This window comes from Bos grunniens, chromosome 24 (assembly GCF_055505025.1).
Source record: "Bos grunniens cultivar Pamir isolate PY7600 chromosome 24, Bosgru_T2T1.0, whole genome shotgun sequence".
Lineage (NCBI taxonomy): Eukaryota > Metazoa > Chordata > Mammalia > Artiodactyla > Bovidae > Bos > Bos grunniens.
The window spans coordinates 54,220,269-54,239,023 of NC_141188.1; the positions used below are offsets into that span (position 1 = coordinate 54,220,269).

The 18,755-nt window shown below is 38.3% G+C and overlaps 1 protein-coding gene across 12 annotated transcripts in view; it reads left to right on the forward strand.

Moving 5' to 3' along the window:
- Nucleotides 1-18,755, forward strand: part of DCC (DCC netrin 1 receptor) — an 845,500-nt gene that overhangs the window by 454,731 nt on the left and 372,014 nt on the right. For all 12 annotated transcript variants that reach the window (XM_086372410.1, XM_086372411.1, XM_086372412.1 and 9 more), the window contains exons 9-10: nt 13,842-13,990; nt 15,571-15,709. In XM_086372410.1, coding sequence (XP_086228536.1) covers nt 13,842-13,990; nt 15,571-15,709 — 288 coding nt within the window. The remainder of the gene's footprint in view (nt 1-13,841; nt 13,991-15,570; nt 15,710-18,755) is intronic.

The window sequence follows — 18,755 nt, forward strand, 5'->3', positions numbered from 1 at the left end:
ACATAATTGTATTAGTTTTGCCAAATATCAAAATGAATCTGCCACAGGTATACATGTGTTCCCCATCCTGAACCCTCCTCCCTCCTCCCTCCCCATACCATCCCTCTGGGTCGTCCCAGTGCACTTCTTTATCTAACGCTATCCCCAAACTATATTGTGTTTTTATCTCCTTTGACTGACCTGTAAATTCTGTTCCAGAAAGATAAATATCAAGGCCATGACTCATTAAACTCATTCACACCCATGCCCCCTGACTTACTTGATTCCTCCTTCACACCTGAACTTGCTGTCCTTCCTTTCCCCATCAGTGCAGTTTTCAATTGTTGATCAAGAAATAGTCTTGACCAAATTTCCCGTAACTGTCCTCAATGACTGTATACTTCATTGATAGACCTATTTCTAGCATTCTTACATACTTTATCATGTGTGAAGAAGTGTGTGTGTGTGTTTATTTTATTGTCTGTGTTTGTGCATATTTTCTTTGTCCTAATAAGTTCCCTAAAAATTTCTGCATAATATTTCACAGTACTAGAGAAAGCATTGTATGATAAACACACAAAGTGTATGATTAGACTTCAAAATGAACTGTTACTTTTATCTAGAGATTTCAATCACAATGGAAAGGGACCAAACCCAAGCTATTCTAGGGCAAAAAATATTAAGTCACTATAACTGAGTTTACATGACATTAAGCATTTAATAATATGAAAGTTAAGCAATTTGCCTGAAACCTTAGGTTTTTAACTTCAGTGTTTATTTTCAGCAGTTTTTCTGTATGATAAACCATTTGCCTTTGACTTTACTGAAAAATCTCCAGTTGCAATCATTTGAAACCTCAGTCATGCAGTCAGGAATCTACATTACCCACTACATTTTACATTTCTAGGCATTGCTAGTAAGTAAATAAGTGAAAGTCACTCAGTCATGTCTGACTCTTTGCAACGCCATGGACTATACAGTTCATGGAATTCTCCAGGCCATAATACTGGCGTGGATAGCGTTTCCTTTCTCCAGGGGATCTTCCCAACCCAGGGATCAAACCCAGGTCTTCCGCACTGCAGGTGGATTCTTTACCAGCTGAACCTCAAGGGCAGCTAATGTGTTCCAAAATGAAATTCATCATAAGCTATGTCCTTCATCAAGGTCATTACCCTTTGGTTGTGTTAGTGAAAAATCTGTTGCTCTACTGAAAAGATCTGACACTGAGTTCAGTCCCTGTAATCACTTTTATTATAACACTACTCCTAGTTCTAGAAGCTTTAGCACAAAAAGACTACTTTTAAGATACTTTTCTTCAAAAAGAATCATTAAAGTGTTTTCTACTACATTGTCAAAAATATCAATTATTTAATATAACAGTGGGACTTCTCTGGTGGCTCAGCAGTAAAGAATCTGCCTGCCAGTGCAGGAGATGCAAGTTTGATTCCTGGGTCGGGAATATCCCCTGGAGAAGGAAGTGGCAACCCACTCCAATATTCTTGCCTCGGAAATCCCATGGCTAGCAGAACCTAGCAGGCTATAGTCCATGGAGTCACAAAAGAGTTGGACACAACTTAGTGACTAAACAACAACAATATATCAGCATGTGTGTGTATTAGTTGTTGTTGTTCAGTGGCCCAGTCGTGCCCAACTCTGTGACCCATGGGCTGCAGCTTCAAGGTCTTCCATATGCACACACACATTTGTATATATAGGTAATATGCAACTCATATAAATCACACATATTTTGTGTTTGTATATACCTACATCAATATATGTCTACAGACACACACATGCATACACGTGTACACACACACACATATAAGGACACAGTTGAGTATATTGTGAGTTAGCTAATAGCACCTATTCAAACCAAAAATAAAATGATCAGGTAATAACTGCTTCTTCCAACCAAATCTTGTCAGACGCCTGTGATTTTGGTAATAGAGACCTACCCCTATAGTCTGCACTTCTTCCTTGCCAGACTACTGTCATATCTCCTAACTGCATTTTTCAGTCAAGAAGGGATTTTATTATGTTAATAATTACATTGCCTGCAGGCTTTTTGATGTTGCATTCCCCATACAGAATAGAAACAGATTTCATAGAAATATCATTAAAGCTGTTAACTACAGGAGGAAAAAAAAATCAAAGAGGCAATCAAAGCATACACTTTATTATCAATAAATGCAAATAGTTTCAGAAATGGTTTGCATTTGAAACACATTCAGTGAGGATATCACTGGCAGTGGAAGCTGCTGCTTAAGTAATAGCGCTTTGTGGCCTAAGTCCATTTGGATCACTACAGATAATTATTTAGATTTCTTGCTATCCATTTTTAAAATAGACTCAAGAATCATTTTTATATTAGTACATGCATAAGAAGGTAGAGTCACCCTCAGAATTCTGGCCTGAATTGAGGGTATGGGAATTATAGATCATTATTTGAAAGATAACACATGTGATCTTTTTTTTTTTTTTTTGAATGCACTATTACTTTGGTTCTAAAAAAAAAAATTTAGTGGCTGCTAAATTAATGATTTAGGAACATTGTACTACACAGTCATTTTGAAGAGACTTTAAATATTCAAATGTTCAACTACATATTCTCTGACACTAACATTTGTCTTCATTTGGGACTACCAGCTGGGAAACATCAGTATAATGGTGAAAAGATATCAGCCTCATTCAGTATTATGATGATAGAGACATGCCTTGATCCTTCTAAAGCTTTTTCTATGAAAACCTTATATTCCATTCTTATTTGGAAGAGGTTATTTAAACTCCCATTTTTAGAAGCATATATCTGATAAATCATAATTTGGATGTCAGTGTGCTTAATACAAACATTAAATTACAGTACAGAGAAGTCAGGAAGGTAGACAAATACATTAGAATAGATATAGAGCAAGAGAAAGAAAAGAAAATAGGGTATTAGTTTTTATTTGCTATTTGACTCGATCATCAGAAGCTCTGACATTTGGAAAATCTAAAATACCTGGTAAATTAAAGCAAATGAATTCATATGCCTTTGACTTACCCAAGATTTGCAAAACGAAATAGAAACATCTGTTTCATAAATGTTTCTGTTTTTGAAACGACAGCATTTTATTAAAAATTGAGGGTATCTAAAGTGAAATTATTGCCATATTTCCCATCATAAAGTAATTAACAATTAAGACAAATGATTTGATGGTAAAGAATGACTGATTTTCAGAATGAAAAGAAACCAGAGATGTTATCTAATCCTTAATGGAAACTTTGCACCCTATACTTCAAAAAATGTATATATTACATTACTGCAAACTTGCAAACAATTTCAGGCAGTCCATGGGCACCTAGATTCTTGATGCCAATGACTGATCTCTATCATAAGTAGAGTAACGACAAGAAATCATACCTTCTGACTCTCATCTCAACTAATTGTAGCTCATTAAACTCTAATATTCCCCCCAAGTCCACTCACCTAATCATATATAGAATATAGACACACATCCTGTCATTGATATATGTGATAAATCATGCTTTATTAAAAATTCAGCCAACTTTTATATGCCATTTTTGGGTTAATATGCAATAAGTTCTCATTATAAAGTACCCTGTTACACTATAAATTTATATATATAGTCAGAAATTATTGTTCTCTGCAAATCGTGACATGTAATATATCTCATTTACTCTAATGTAAGTATTTAATTTGTTCTTAGGTACAGGTATTCTAATAAATTTCTACTGTAATGCATGTTGAAGTTTAAAAAGGTAGTTGGTTAGGTTGACATTGATTGATGAGTTACTTGCATAGATCATGCATCTGTTCAGAAATCTTTCCATTCTTTGAAGAAAGAGGTAACTGGAATAGAGATGGAGAGAAATTAGATGCAGTTTGTAACAAAATTATTGTCCAACTGAGGGGATCGGTGGGGATTATGAAAGACATCTTGGAAATGATGAGTGATTTTACACATTAAGGTTCTTGACTGACATACCAAAATGTAATGAAATGGAAAGCTGAAGCTGTTAACTATTGACTCCACTTCTAATTTCTACTATTGAACATCTTTAAGTCTCTCTTTTTCTCTTTCTGTCTCTTTCTAATATGCATATAATGAATCACATGTAAATGTGTATAAGTTATATTCAAGTATAGTTTATAGACATAAATCTGAATAAAGACATAAATATATGAAAATATACTTATGTGCTTACACACACACACAACACACACACAGGCCTCTCTCAGAGTTATAATTCAAAAGGAAAGTAATAGGGAATTTAGGAATTTGAATTTATAGCACTGCTGTGAAGAAAAGCAAGCATGTAATATCTTTAAGCTGTTTTTGAACCAAATGTATTTGCTCTTCCCTGCACAGTAAAGCCAATCTATTGACACTGGATTGTAAAAATGAAAGTACAGTGTTTATTGCATAGCACCAAGCAAGAAGAATCCTAAAGGAAATCCGTCCTGAATATTCATTGGAAGGACTGATGCTGAAGCTGAAGCTCCAATACTTTGGCCACCTGATGCGAAGAACTGACTGGTTGGAAAAGACCCTGATGCTGGGACAGATTGAAGGTGGGAGGAGAAGGGGACGACAGAGGATGAGATGGTTTGGATGGCATCACCGATTCAATGGACATGAGTTTGAGTAAACTCCGGGAGGTGGTGATGGACAGGTACCGGTGCCAGCCGGCAAAGTCGATCAGGTCCCGAGAACGTGCACGGCGGGGCTAAGAAAAAAACTAAAGCAAGAGACTACAACAAAGATGGGGTCGAGAGGTTCAGACACGTCTTCACGAAGGGATGCAGTCTGACACCAACTTTATTCAGCATCTCATATTTATACAGAAGAGCGTGAGAAAGACAAGACAGTTGACTTTTTTTCTTGGTTGGCCTATACATCTTACAAACAGTCACAAGAAATCTTGAGAGCATGGGAATGGCTCCCTGTTATTATTTCTTACACCAGATAACATTTCTCTGTGCGTGAGAAGTTTGCACAGAACTCCAGGTGCCTGCAGTAAATAAGCGCCTAATCTCTGGGGTGGCGGGACAGAGAGCTATGTTTGCAAGCAAACCCTCAAGGACTGAGGCAGCTCCCAGATCTGTGTCCTTCGGACAAAGGACCCCGTTCTCACAGACAGCTCCCCGCAGACAGGGAGGCCTGGCGTAGTGCAGTCCACAGGGTCACAGAGAGTTGGACATGGATGAGTGACTGAACTGAGCTGAAGCTAGAAGAATGGGCACCTCATGTTCAAAAGTTTCACACTTCTCAGTGGCTTTCAGGGAAGGAATTTTAAAGGCTATGTGAGGAAGGGGACCACAGGGGCTCTGTTCAGCTCATGCAGAATTCTCAAATTGGGTGGCTTCAAGGTGAAGTTTAGCATCATTAATCTTCTGGCTTTCAACTGGTCTGGGGTCTGTATACTTGAGGTCAGCAATTTTCATCTGGTGGGTGTCTGCTTTCTGTAAGAACAACTTAGAAATGTGCTTAGTCCTTTATCTGTGTCTTTCAGGGAACTGTGAGTTCTCTGTTTCTGCTAAGTGGCTGATTTATAGTCTGCATTGCTGCTAGTTTCCTGGCCCAACAGCTATTCTTTGTTTCTACATCTTCATATTTCCTAGTAATTAACTCCTGAGCCAGTCTTTTGAGACCCAGGGGAGGCCTTGGATACTAAAGCAAAAGCTTTTTACTTCAAGGAACAACAGAGGCTTGTATACAGTTTCAGCACCCCCCCCCCTTTTTTTTTGATACTCCTTAGTCTTGAGAGGAGCAGGTTTAGGAAAAGAAAGGGAGCAAAGTTTGGATAGAGGGGTTAATCATAAACTCAGTAGAGGCACTCAGTTTTGAAGGATGAAACACAGAGTCTTGGCAATAACCAGGAATGTTGTGGAAAAGAACGTCTCACATGCAGATGCTGTTTTGGTCTGGATGGTCATCTTTTTCTCTCTCTTTATCTCTATACAGGAAAACCTTGCTGTACTGTTCTTTGCAGATACTGCATTTTTACAATTAGAAGTTTGTGGCAGCCTTCTGTTGGGAGACTACTGGCATTAGTTTTCCAACTGGCGTTTGCTCACTTCTGCGCCTCTGTGTCACATTCTGGTAGTTCTTAGAGTATTTCAAATGTTTCCATGATTATTACATTTGTCATGGTGATCTGTGATCAATATTCATTGTTGTTTTTGTAATTACTTGGGGGTGCCAGAAACTCAGTTCAGTCACTCAGTCTGAGTCTTTACAACCACATGGACTGCAGCTGACAGGCCTCCCTGTCCATCACCAACTCCTGGAGCTTACTCAAACTCATGTCCATTGAGTCGGTGATGCCATCCAACCATCCATCCTCTGTCATCCCCTTCTCCTCCTGCCTTCAATCTTTCCCAGCATAAGGGTCTTTTCCAATGAGTCAACTCTTCGCATCAGGTTGCCAAAGTACTGGAATTTCAGTTTTAGCATCAGTCCTTTCAATGAGTATTCAGGACTGATGTCCTTTAGGATGGACTGGTTGGATCTCCTTGCAGTCCAAGGGACTCTCAAGAGTCTTCTCCAACACCACAGTTCAAAAGCATCAATTCTTTGGCCTCAGCTTTTTCTATGGTCCAACTCTCACATTCATACAGGACTACTGGAAAAACTATAGTTTTGACTAGATGAACCTTTGTCAGCAAAGTAACGTCTCTGCTTTTGAATATGCTGTCTAGGTTGGTTATAACTTTTCTTCCAAGAAGCAAGCATTTTTTAATTTCATGGCTGCAGTTACATCTGCAGTGATTTTGGAGCCCCCCCAAAATAAAGTCTGCCACTGTTTCCACTGGTTCCCCATCTATTTGCCATGAAGTGATGTGACTGGATGCCATGATCTTCGTTTTCTGAATGTTGAGCTTTAAGCCAACTTTTTTCACTCTCCTCTTTCACTTTCATCAAGAGGCTCATTTTTCCTTCTACACTTCTGCAGTAAGGGTGGTATCATCTATGTATCTGAGGTTATTGATATTTCTCCCAGCAATGTTGATTCCAGTTTGTACTTCATCCAGCCCAGCATTTCTCATGATGTACTCTGCATATAAGTTAAATAATCAGGGTGACAATATACAGTTTTGACATACTCCTTTCTCGATTTGGAACCAGTCTGTTGTTCCATGTCCAGTTCTAACTGTTGCTTCTTGACCTGCATACAGATTTATCAGGAGGTAGGTCAGGTGGTCTGATATTCCCATCTCTTTCAGAATTTTCCACAATTTATTGTGATCCACACAGTCAAAGGCTTTGGCATAGTCAATAAAGCAGAAGTAGATGTTTTTCTGGAACTCTCTTGCTTTTCCTATGATCCAACAGATGCCACAAACTAATAGCACCCGTATAAAGAAGCTGAACATAACTGACACATGTTGTTTGTTCTGTATTCCTTTAGATACAACAATATTGAAATTAGGCCAGTTAATAAGCTTAGGATGGCCTCTAAATGTTCAAGTAAAAGGACAACTCAATTGATCTGGCAAACTGCATTATTCTCTTATTTTAAGAAAGTGCCATAGCTGCCCCAGCCTTCAGTAACCACCACCCTGATGAGGCACCAAGATCACGGCAGGACCCTCCACCTGCAAAAATATTATGATCCACTGAAGCCTCAGATGGTGGTTAGCCTTTTTTTTTTTTTTAAGCAATGAAGTGTTTTAAGATATGTAGATTTTTAGACAAAATGCATGCTATATAATAGAATATATATTTATAATAGAAAACATACTATATAATAGAATATAGCATAAACATAACTTTTTATGTCCACTGGGAAACCAAAAGTTTGGGGTGGCTTCCTTTATTATAGTTGCTTTATCAGGGTGGTCTGGAACCTAACATGCAAGATCTCCAAGGTATGCCTGCAGGTCTGTATAGTTGTCTCTCAGTATCTGCGAGGCATTGGTTTCAAGGCTTCTCATGGATCCCAAATCTACAGATGCTTGTATGCTTAGTTGCTCAGTCATGTCCAACTCTTTGCAACTGTTGCCCGCCAGGCTCCTCTGTCCATGCAATTCTCCAGGCAAGAATACTGGAGTGGGTAGCCATTCCTTTCTCCAGGGCATCTTCCTGACCCAGAGATTAAATCCATGTCTCCTGCATCGGCAGGTGGATTTTTTACCGCAAAGCCACCAGGGAAGCTCAATCTAATCTAACCTAATGGAATCTAACATAAGCAAGTAACTCATTAATCAATGCCAGTCTAGCCAACTACTTTTTTATATATAGATATAGATACACAGTCTTATGGGGCTTCTCAGGTGGTTCTAGTGGTAAAGAACCTGCCTGCCAATGCAAGAGACTTAAGAGACATGGGTTTGATCCCTGGGTCAGGAAGATACCCTGGAGGAGGAAATGGCAACTCACCCCAGGAAATTTCTTGCCTGGAAATTTCCATAGACCAAGGAGCCTAATATAGTCCATAGGGTTGCACAGAGTCAGACATGACTGAAGCAATTAGCATGCATGCAGCATACAGTCATATATATATATATATATTAAATATATAAATAATATATGTATAGATATGCATGTCTGTAGTATCTGCATGCCTGGATGCAATCAACCTCAGATCAAAAATACTGAAAAAATATTTTTGGCAACTAAACAACAGATTAGATTAGATTACATTAATTGCGTGTGTATTATTATATATGATAAACATATATTTGATAATTCTTTGATGTTGTGATGTTTATATTTACTTAGGACAACATAGGATTATGGTATTTATCTTAATATATGAGAATGTTACAGAAAATCTACCAATTGAATCAAATCACAAAATAAAATATATTTTAAAACAAAAAGTTAAGATATGAAGTAAGTTTGTTCTAAAATGCAACACTTTTTCAGAGAAAGACAATTGAAAACTTTATACCAACTAGTCGAATGTTAGCTGTGAAACAAATAGTGTTGTTTGTGAATGCTTAATCTAAATGCTCTGAATGCTCCTTTTTTCTTCTGGTGTCTATGATCTCTGCCTCAAATTCTTCTGGCTTCCAAAGCACACCTTTTTCCTCAGTGGTGTCTAATGATCATTAGGAAAGGAGAATAATCCAATTGGTGAACAGATCATTGTTATTGACACTACCAGTGTGTCCTGAATCCAAATTATGACACTTACTTGCTGCCTGATGTTCCCCTGTTGGTAACTGTATGTAGGCCATAGATACATACAGACAAATTAAACTATGGGCAGAGTGCACACAGGCTCCTATGCATGCAGCAAACATGGACAAACATACCAACTTAGTTCTCATCGGGTGTGTAGGAAAATGCAATTTTCTGATCACTCATAGTAAGAATTCTGCATCAGCGAAATCAAATGCGTTAGACTATATACTATATTTTTAGGCTCGTGACTTACCATAGCATTTATATAAAGTTATTCATTCAACTCACATTTGTTGAATACTTTCTGTATACCTAGCCTTGTGCATATCCCCATGAAGAAGACAGCTGCTCTTATTATTTGGGAAACTAAGCGTGGGTTTTGACCCAGGACAGCCAGGACACTCAGCAGCCTTGGCTGGAATCATCAGAGGAGAAGGATGACTAATGTTTGTTCTTGTGGGGATGCTGTCTTGACTCTGCCTTGAGTCCCTGTAGACTCGTCTGCCACAGCGCCTGATGGAAGTGCTGATTCCCACGTCTCAGCATCACAACACATCCTCCCATCCCACCCCATGTAGCCCTCTCAGCTCATCCTTCCGGATTCTCAGGGGACTTGCTCTGGGTGCAGGGGTCATTTCTAGATTCTCTCCCAAGCCACACTAGGCGCCTCAGGAAACTCTGAGAGTGACACCGGCGTTCCTTACACCCCGATCTCTTGGCAAGGTTGCCACTGACTACACGTGGTGTGCAGGTGAAGTGCAAATTCATTTTCTGCCTCATTCCTCAAATACAGAAGACAGTTTGAATTGTTGCCCATCACCCCACTGTGCTCCAGTGAAACAGACAGGCAGAAACTCCCCAAACACTGCCTCCGCTTCCTTTCTTCTAGACACCTCCTGAAAATGTTCCTTGAATGTGTTATATCTCTCAGCAGGAGTGATGGCTTTGGAGTTTGACCGTTTTAAAATCTGAATCTTTGCTCTCAGAATAAGCTTGTGGCTCAGCTGGTAAAGAATCTGCCTGCAATGCAGGAGACCTGGGTTTGGTCCCTGGTTTGAGAAGATCCCCTAGAGAAGGGGAAGGCTACCCACTCCAGTATTCTGGCCTGGAGCTTTCCATGGACTGTATAGTTGATGGGGTCACAAAGAGTCGGACACGGCTGAGTGACTTTCACTTTCATTTTAGTAGGCAATGCCCTTTCCACTTTAGCCATGAGAAAGCAACAAAGAATACATTCCATCCCATACACATCACTGGGCTGCAGGAATATGCTCTGTGGGAACTTTCATAATCCTGGTTACCTTACATTCAACATGTATCTTTAGCAGGTCATTCAATCTCATTGCTTCTGTGCCTTTCTCTGTCTGCCTTCCTTAGAAAAATAGTAGATCCCAAATCAGAAATAGTCCTTCTTGAAGTGTTCGCATTGTCTTTGTGAATATAACAGTAATCAAAGAAACATGTAAGTCATTAATGTTTTTACTACTTACTGTTGTTTAAAATTGGAGAAGGAAACAGCAACCCACTCCAGTATTCATGCCTGGAAAATCCCATGGACCGAGGAGCCTGGTGGGCTACAATCCATGGGGTCGCAAAGAGTTGGACATGACTGAGCAACTTCTGTGTGTGTGTGTTGTTTAAAATATTGCACTTTGAAAATGCAGTTGAAGCATGTGTCCATGTGTGCTCAGTCGTGTCCAACTCTTTGTGACCCTCTGGACTGTAGCCTGCCAGATTTGTCTGTCTGTGGGATTATTCAGGCAAGAATACTGGAGTGGGTTGCCATTTCCTCCTCCAGAGGATCTTCCTGACCCAGGGATTGAACCCATGACTCCTGCATCTCTTGCATTGACAGGCAGATTCTTTACCACTGAGCTACCTGGGAAGCCCCTCCAGTTGAAGAGTATCAGGAGGCACATTTGAGTTTGCTTCCCCTCGCCCCCATGGAACAGAATATCTGCTTTATTGTAATACAGTTCTAACTGCATCACTATAAACTTTGACACTGGCAAGACTCACCACTGTTTAACATTTGTCTACTAAAGTTCCATTTGTGAAATAAAGGATTTCCATAGAAAAATTACTCTTCTGTGGAAGAATACTGAGGTGAGGACACTTTCATGAAATGTCTGTCAAAATACAACTGTTTGGGAGTCACAGTTCTCCCTTCGGAAGAAAGAAAGATCCCATAGAAGAAGAATGGGGAAGGCAAGAATGACCCCTACAGAGATGGATTAGGACGGGTGGCATCTCTGTAGAGTCATGAAAGATAGCGTATGCATCTGTACATGTGACTATATGTATGTTCCTGAGAGTTTGTGTGTGTATCTGTGTGTACACAGTCATGTGTTTGTCCTTCAGCCTAAGGACCTAGAGACTTTGTTAAAGAGCACGGTTCCAGTGTAGCATCTCCACACAGATTGTTTATGAGTTGCAAGCAGGGAAGCAGGGGACCAGAGTACAGGAGGACCACTTAACCCTATAGTGGAGAAATCGGATAGCACCTTGACCTAGTTCACGAGATTAACATAAGTGAGGGTTCAAAGATCTCATGCCTCTGGATACCATGCCCTGAGAAGGACAACATATTGCAGCCCGGGATGTATAACCTAAACTCAGTAGGAAGAAACAAAGACAAATCTAAAATGGAGAACATTCTATCAGTTAAAATAGGATATATTCTTCAAAAAATAAATGGCCTAAAAGTAAAGAAAGTCTTTGAAACAGTCTCAGTATAAAATAGACTTAAGAGATATAGTAGTGAAGTTCAAACTTGACCATAAGCTGGATCCTCAACTAGAGATGAAAATGCTGCGTAAATGACACTACCAAGTCAGTTGACACTGAATACAAACGATGATTAGATAAAATATTGTTTTAATACGAAATGCTGAAGTTGACAGCTATATTATTCATGTACACATTAATTCTTAAGAAATATGCACTAAAGAGTTTCGGGGTAAAGAGCCCTGATAAGTGTGGCCTAATCTGGATAGATAGATAGATAATTGAGAGAGAGAATGATAGTTTATAGAACAAAGCTAACAATAGGTAGATCTGGATAAAGGGAACAAGGGTATTGTATGTACTATTCTCATTCTTAATGTTTTCCGTGGGCTTAAAATTATTTCCATGTAAATTTTTTAAGAGATTATTAATAATCACTTGTTAACATGAAAAGGATGCAGTTGTCAATAATAAGGATTCTCAGGATTTGAAGACTGGTGGGGTAATGTATGAAGGTGATATCAATGCCAACCGAAATTCTTGCCCTTTCCCAATCAACAGAAATTGATAAGAGGCCAGTTAACCTTTGTTTCTTGAGGAGACTTTTATCCATGTACAAGCATTGCAGCAAAGGGACTCAGGTCCCAGCCTGTCTCAGCAGAAAATACTTGTTTTTGAGTATGCCTCCCCCACCCCAAAAGTGTGAGCAGTAATGCCTTAAGGAGCTGGGTTCCGTGGAACAAATTCTGAAAATGATCCAGAGGCCCAGGCTCAATGCTGATCCAGGAAGTCTGTCATTGGATATCATGTCAGCTGGGGTTTCATATGGTATTTGCTATGGAAGTTCAAACTCAGAAGGGATTGATTAGAGGCCTGGAATGTATATCTGTCCAAAGCTGGGTGGTATCTAAGGCTGGCGGGGAATACACAGCATGTTTAAGTTAAAGTCATTGCTATGCTTGCAATGATGGGCTATTTATTTATTTTGGAGTGCGGTAACTAGCATGGTTATTGCATTTACCATTTGCAAACCACATATTTATATTCAAGGCTTATGAGAAAATAAAAAATTGTGAAGAAATTCAAAATTTGCATATCTGAAATGAAGGATTTTCTTAACTCATCTCATAGCCTCATCTCACCTGATCTTATGTCAGGCTGTGTATAGTCTTGAATAATTCTATTTGGTGTGAATGCATGTTTGCTGCAAATGGATGGTGTAATAACAGGGCACTACAACACAACAGACTCCACTCAGGGTCTTACATAAAGCACTGCATATGCACCATGTTTCCTTTATAAAACCCGAGAACTTCTGGATATAGAAACATATCTGGACATAAGTGTTTTGGTTAAGTGATTGTGGACCTGTGTTTATCTGATTTCTTTAATGAACAAGCTTTTTATCCTTGATTAAGTAAAGTAATAGTTGCAAGAGAAAATGGAATGCTAGAAAGTAAAATTGAAATTAAATCTTGAAATTAATTTAAAGGACCCAGATTTGGGCAAGATTGTAAAATGATGGCTTCAATAAAGACAATGTGGTAAATTATCCATAACCATACTGCCTACTTGAATTATAAATATGACCATGATGTACAAATATTCTAATTGTGTTTCCTCTTTTCCTTCTGCAGTTAGCAACACACAGGCAAAGGCATACTGGCAAAGTAGAAAATTCTCCAAGCTAAGAATTTAGATTAAGAATCCCACTCTTAATCCAGCCATTACTCTAGTCATTTAGACTCCTTGACCAGTTTCCTCAACTGTTAAATGAAATAAGTAATTTAGATTTAATGTAAGCTCTGTTCTGAATTTTAAAATGAATGGTTCTAAAATTTCACTACTTTCTATTTGTGTTCCGTGTGTTTTTACATTCTTATACTATGTGATTCTAAAAATAGTACATGGTGCTATATTTCCTTAAACTGTAAAAGATGGAATTCTGTTTGTTTCAAGAAAGAGAACTTACTTGTACTAATCAATTTCTCTTGTAAACAGTGCAAGTTCCAGGGCCAGTAGAAAACCTGCAAGCTGTATCTACCTCACCTACCTCAATTCTTATTACCTGGGAACCCCCTGCCTATGCAAATGGTCCAGTGCAAGGTTACAGACTGTTCTGTACGGAAGTGTCCACGGGAAAGGAACAGGTAGGCGAGAGAATGGGCCCCACACCTACACCTCTCGGAGAAACTGCAGGAGATCTGCAGGCCCTTGATACAAGCCAGTATCCAGCACATTAATTGGATAGCCGATCAGTTTTAAAGTAACTGGTATTGAAAATGTTCAGTAATTAAATTCTGGTGGGCAAATGGGCAATGAGGTGAAATCAATAAAAAGGATGCCGATGTTTTGTTTGAGTATATCGCAGTCTGGGCCAGGATACCTTTGAATAAGCCCATCTGATCCCAGAAAAATATTTGTATTTCAGTCCTTATCTTAAAAGATGATCAATCATATTCGGTGACCTCAGTGAAATTGCTTTTTCATTCACGTATTTAATGTGAATTCTGGCTTCTTGTTGTTTTCCGTATACTTTACTCCTGAAGACTACATTCCTCCTCCTTTCATTTTGCTTCTAATCTGTGGTTAGCACAGATCCTGGAAAATAAGCAAATTAGATTTTCAAATAAAAGTAAATGAACCTTTATGGCGACACATGAAACTGGACGATTCTGTTTTGTTAACATGTATATGACTATTGCGATGTTTACTTCCAGAGTCTCAACTTCATGTAACAAAAGATACGTAGCTAGTGGGTAGTTAAATAGGAAGGGCCCAGAAGTGATCTTGAGATCCTGGAGTTCTTACGATGTGTTGTGAAGTCTGCCCAGCATAGTGTGGTCCTCATGCTTTCACATACTCTGCAGGATAGATATTTTTCATTAAAAAAAATTTTGCATTCGTTCTATCCACAGCAGTTCCTAGTTATAGCATGAGAGTGATTAAGAGATCCTCCTTTGCAATCAGTCATTCATGTTTGTTTACTGTTCCCAAGCTATTTTGCTCTTATTTTTAGCTTTCTATTCTACCCTTTTTCCTACACATTTTAGTTCTTCAATAACGCATTTTACCAATCCATTTAAATAATATTACCCAAGATAAATGTGAGTGTGAGAATCATTGGAAAGAGTGACATAATGGGTCTTCTGGAGCAAACTGGCTCTCATTTCTCAGTGAACTTCACCTCCAGCACCTCATTTCTTCAGCTGTGAAGTGCTGAAAACACTTCAACTTAACCTCCCAGCATTTTGAGAGAGAATAGCAAAGTATTCTTTGCTATTGTAGCAAAGTATCTGTCAGTTTCAAGAGCCATGAGTATATTTCAGCAGGGGAAGGAAGAATTCTATTGTTTCTTGGGAAATTAGTTCATTTCAGGTATAGGAGCAACTCTGTTCCTGTGGCTTCATGAGCTGCCTTCTGCCTGTCAGAGTTTTGGTGTGGTTGTTAATACAATACACTATTCAATGTATTGGGTGGCGTTAAACAAATTGGAACTTAATGACTGTGAAGACAGCATGGTGTTAATTTAACTAGGAGTCTACAGAGTGGTTCGGTCTTTAGTGGAGGAGTATGTGTCACCATTTGGGTTTTATAACAACTCATAATAAGGCTAGAGTGTTGCTTTGTGAATGAGAGTCTACTATCAATTCACTGATTGCTCAGAATGGCTGCCATTTCTGCTTTAACGTGCCTCCTGAATAACAATTTTGGTGTTTTATCTCTCCAGAATATAGAGGTTGATGGGCTATCTTATAAACTGGAAGGCCTGAAAAAATTCACGGAATATAGTCTTCGATTCCTAGCTTATAACCGGTATGGGCCAGGAGTATCTACTGACGACGTGACAGTGGTTACGCTTTCTGATGGTAAGTTATAGACAGTGGAATTTGACTCACTTATTTGTTATAATAATGAAATAATATTGAATGCATGTGATAGATTCTGTGCTCAAGGGGTCCTAACTAAAACTTAATGAAATAGACTAACATACATTAGAAATTTGGCTTATTCATCAAACCACTTATTACAGTCAAATTTAAACTTTGAAAAAGTATACACTCTGAATCAGGATGTCCTAATTAGTCATTTACAAGAGGTGTGACTACTGCCTAAAAGCTCAAAATAATTTTGTGTGTGTGTTTTCCTTTATTCCTATAAATACAAACACATTTGTGCATGTGTGCGGGCTAATTTACATCAGCATCTTTTGTTTCTCCTTCTAAATGGTGGTAGGTGATTACATGTGTTTAAATAATGGACAATCCTCCTACATATACCTCCAATTTAAAAAAAAAATCATGAAGATATAGGCCAAATAATCCAATATTGAAAGTAATAAAACTGAACCTGAAAATTTATATTTTACTTTTACCTTGCCTAGCAAATGAAAGATCAGACATATTTTTTAATGCCATAAAAAAGAGGAGGAAATCTTAATGAAATAGATGAATTTGACAAAGCAGTAGCAGAGGTAACTAGAGATCTAAGAAACGGATGATAATGAAATGTTAGAAGTTTAATGAAAAGTGAAAATAAAGCATAGCAGAGTTTATGATATGAGGCCAGTGACAATTCAGGCAGGTGCAGAAATGCAGAGCTGTGACCTCTATGAATATTAAAAAGGTGGCAAGCTATTTCTTTTCAACAACAGTTTCCATGTTGGTGTGTGTAATTCTATAAATTATTGATCTTGTGAATTTCAAAAAATGACTTCAGTTTGTGATTCGTTCGCCAATCCACCATGCTTTAATCTCAGAAAGTATCTGAGTAAATACTCCACACAACATCAGTGAAATGAGGAAGCACATGCCTGTTCTGAAGGACAGTGCAAAGGAGACACAGGAGTAATGTTCATTTGCAATTTCAATATAAAAAATATATATATCTGACACCACTTTGGTATCATTTTTAATGTAATTCCTAAGCTCATTCATCTGATTCTGTTATTGAAGACAGAACGGAATATTTATTGGCAGAATAAATTACTTCACAACTTATAATTATAAAAATAAAAGGAAAACAAATGAAAATGAATATTTTACATAATTTATGTAGATTTCTTTCACACTCTGAATGTAATGCTGTGGCCTTATTCTCTACTTTGGTTTTAAATGTCATAAGTGAGAAAGATAGATTATTACTCATTAATCCAAAACTTGTTATTTAGAAGTGTTGCAACATATAGGATTTAGAAAATGCCTGTCATTTAAATAAAAGGATTTCATGAGCCTCATCAACAAGCATCACTGTGCGAGAGGCCCCCAGCCTCGCTCTGTCAGGTGCCTTTGATACAGAAAGCACGCATGCCAGGGGCCCCTAGGACTGGGCACTCTGACCTCATCTGTGCTCATCTTTACAATCACTTCATCTCTTTTACTTCAGTCCGATGTCCTTTCCTCTCTACTGAAGCTCTCCATGCTGAGGTCACATGTAGATGAATTTAATTATAATTATAGTCACCCACTTCCTAGTTGTACTTAATAAAGCCATATTCTCCTTGACTTTCTAGATGTTATAAAAAGTAGATATTGTGAAAATTAAGTGGGTAATACACATAAGCACCTGAAACATGAGCATGGCATATATTTAGATGTTTAATAAATGTTATTATGCCAGTGTCTCTCTTTCTCATTATTTTAAATGTTCCTTAAATGAGAGGTGATGTTATATTCATCTCTATATCCCTTCTTACTCAGTAAATATTTGTTGAATTACTCAGGCAGTTCAGCCAAACCTGTACAAGTGTTTGTAAGTATAGACTCATCTTTAGGACTTCCTATTTGTGAGACTCATTTAACATATAATTATGTCTACATATGTGTGTTACAGAGAACTTCATATTTCTTATAAAGCCCTAGAAATTCTTACTAAAAAATTATTTTGGGCCCATAGAAAAATTGAATTAAAAAAAATGAAATGCCAACTGTTTTTCTGAATTAATTATCCCAAAAGTATTCTTGTTATGGCTAAGATGCTTATTAAAAAAATTTTACTCTAATGAATTGTCATTTCTAATTTAGCTCCACTTTGTTTCTCTGGGAAGAAACATTGTTATTGTTCAAATTCCTCCATTCAGTGTATCATTGGTTTATGATGTTGTGCTTTTTCAGACCCTTGGAATTGTAGATGTCGACTAAAAAAGATGCACAAGTTGAGAGTTGTGAGTTAGTTTATTTGGGGTCAAAATGAGGACTGCAGCCCAGGAGACAGCACCTCAGATAGCTCTGAGAGACTGCTCCAAAGTGACACTGGGGGAAGGTAGATATATAAAAACCCCTTTTGGTGAAGGGGGAGTTGAATATCATTAAGTACTTGTTTTACAAAAACTTTTTTGCTAGTCATAAGGATCTGATGTCACCATGAAGGGATTTAAAAGGATTGAGATCATAAAATCAGTTCCTGAAAATATCTGACTATCTAAAGACCTGTCCCACCAGATTCCCTGGAGCACAGAGGGCCTCACTCCACCCTGAACTCCCTCAGAGGCTATTGAAGGTTAATAGCTGCAGTAGCATCTGTCTACAAAGTGGGAGACCCAGGTTTGATCCCTGGGTTGGGAAGATCCCCTGGAGAAGGAATGACAATCCACTCCAGGACTATTGCCTGGAAAATCCCATGGACAGAGGATTTCAGTCCATGGGGTCACAGAGTCGCACACGACTGAGCGACTTCACTCAGCATAGGGTTCAGTCTCCTCAGAGGCAGATGGCAAATGGCCTTGTTGTTCAGTCTGCTGGTAAGGCTCTTGGCAAGTGCCAATTTGTAGTTGGCGTAAAGCATCAATCTAGACGGTCTAATATTTAGTACAGACTGTGAGTAGATTTGCCCGTTGGTTCCGATATACTATCTCTTGAATTAGTTGACATAAATAGGTTATTTATAGGTTTTATGAATTAATGAGCATGTATTTGC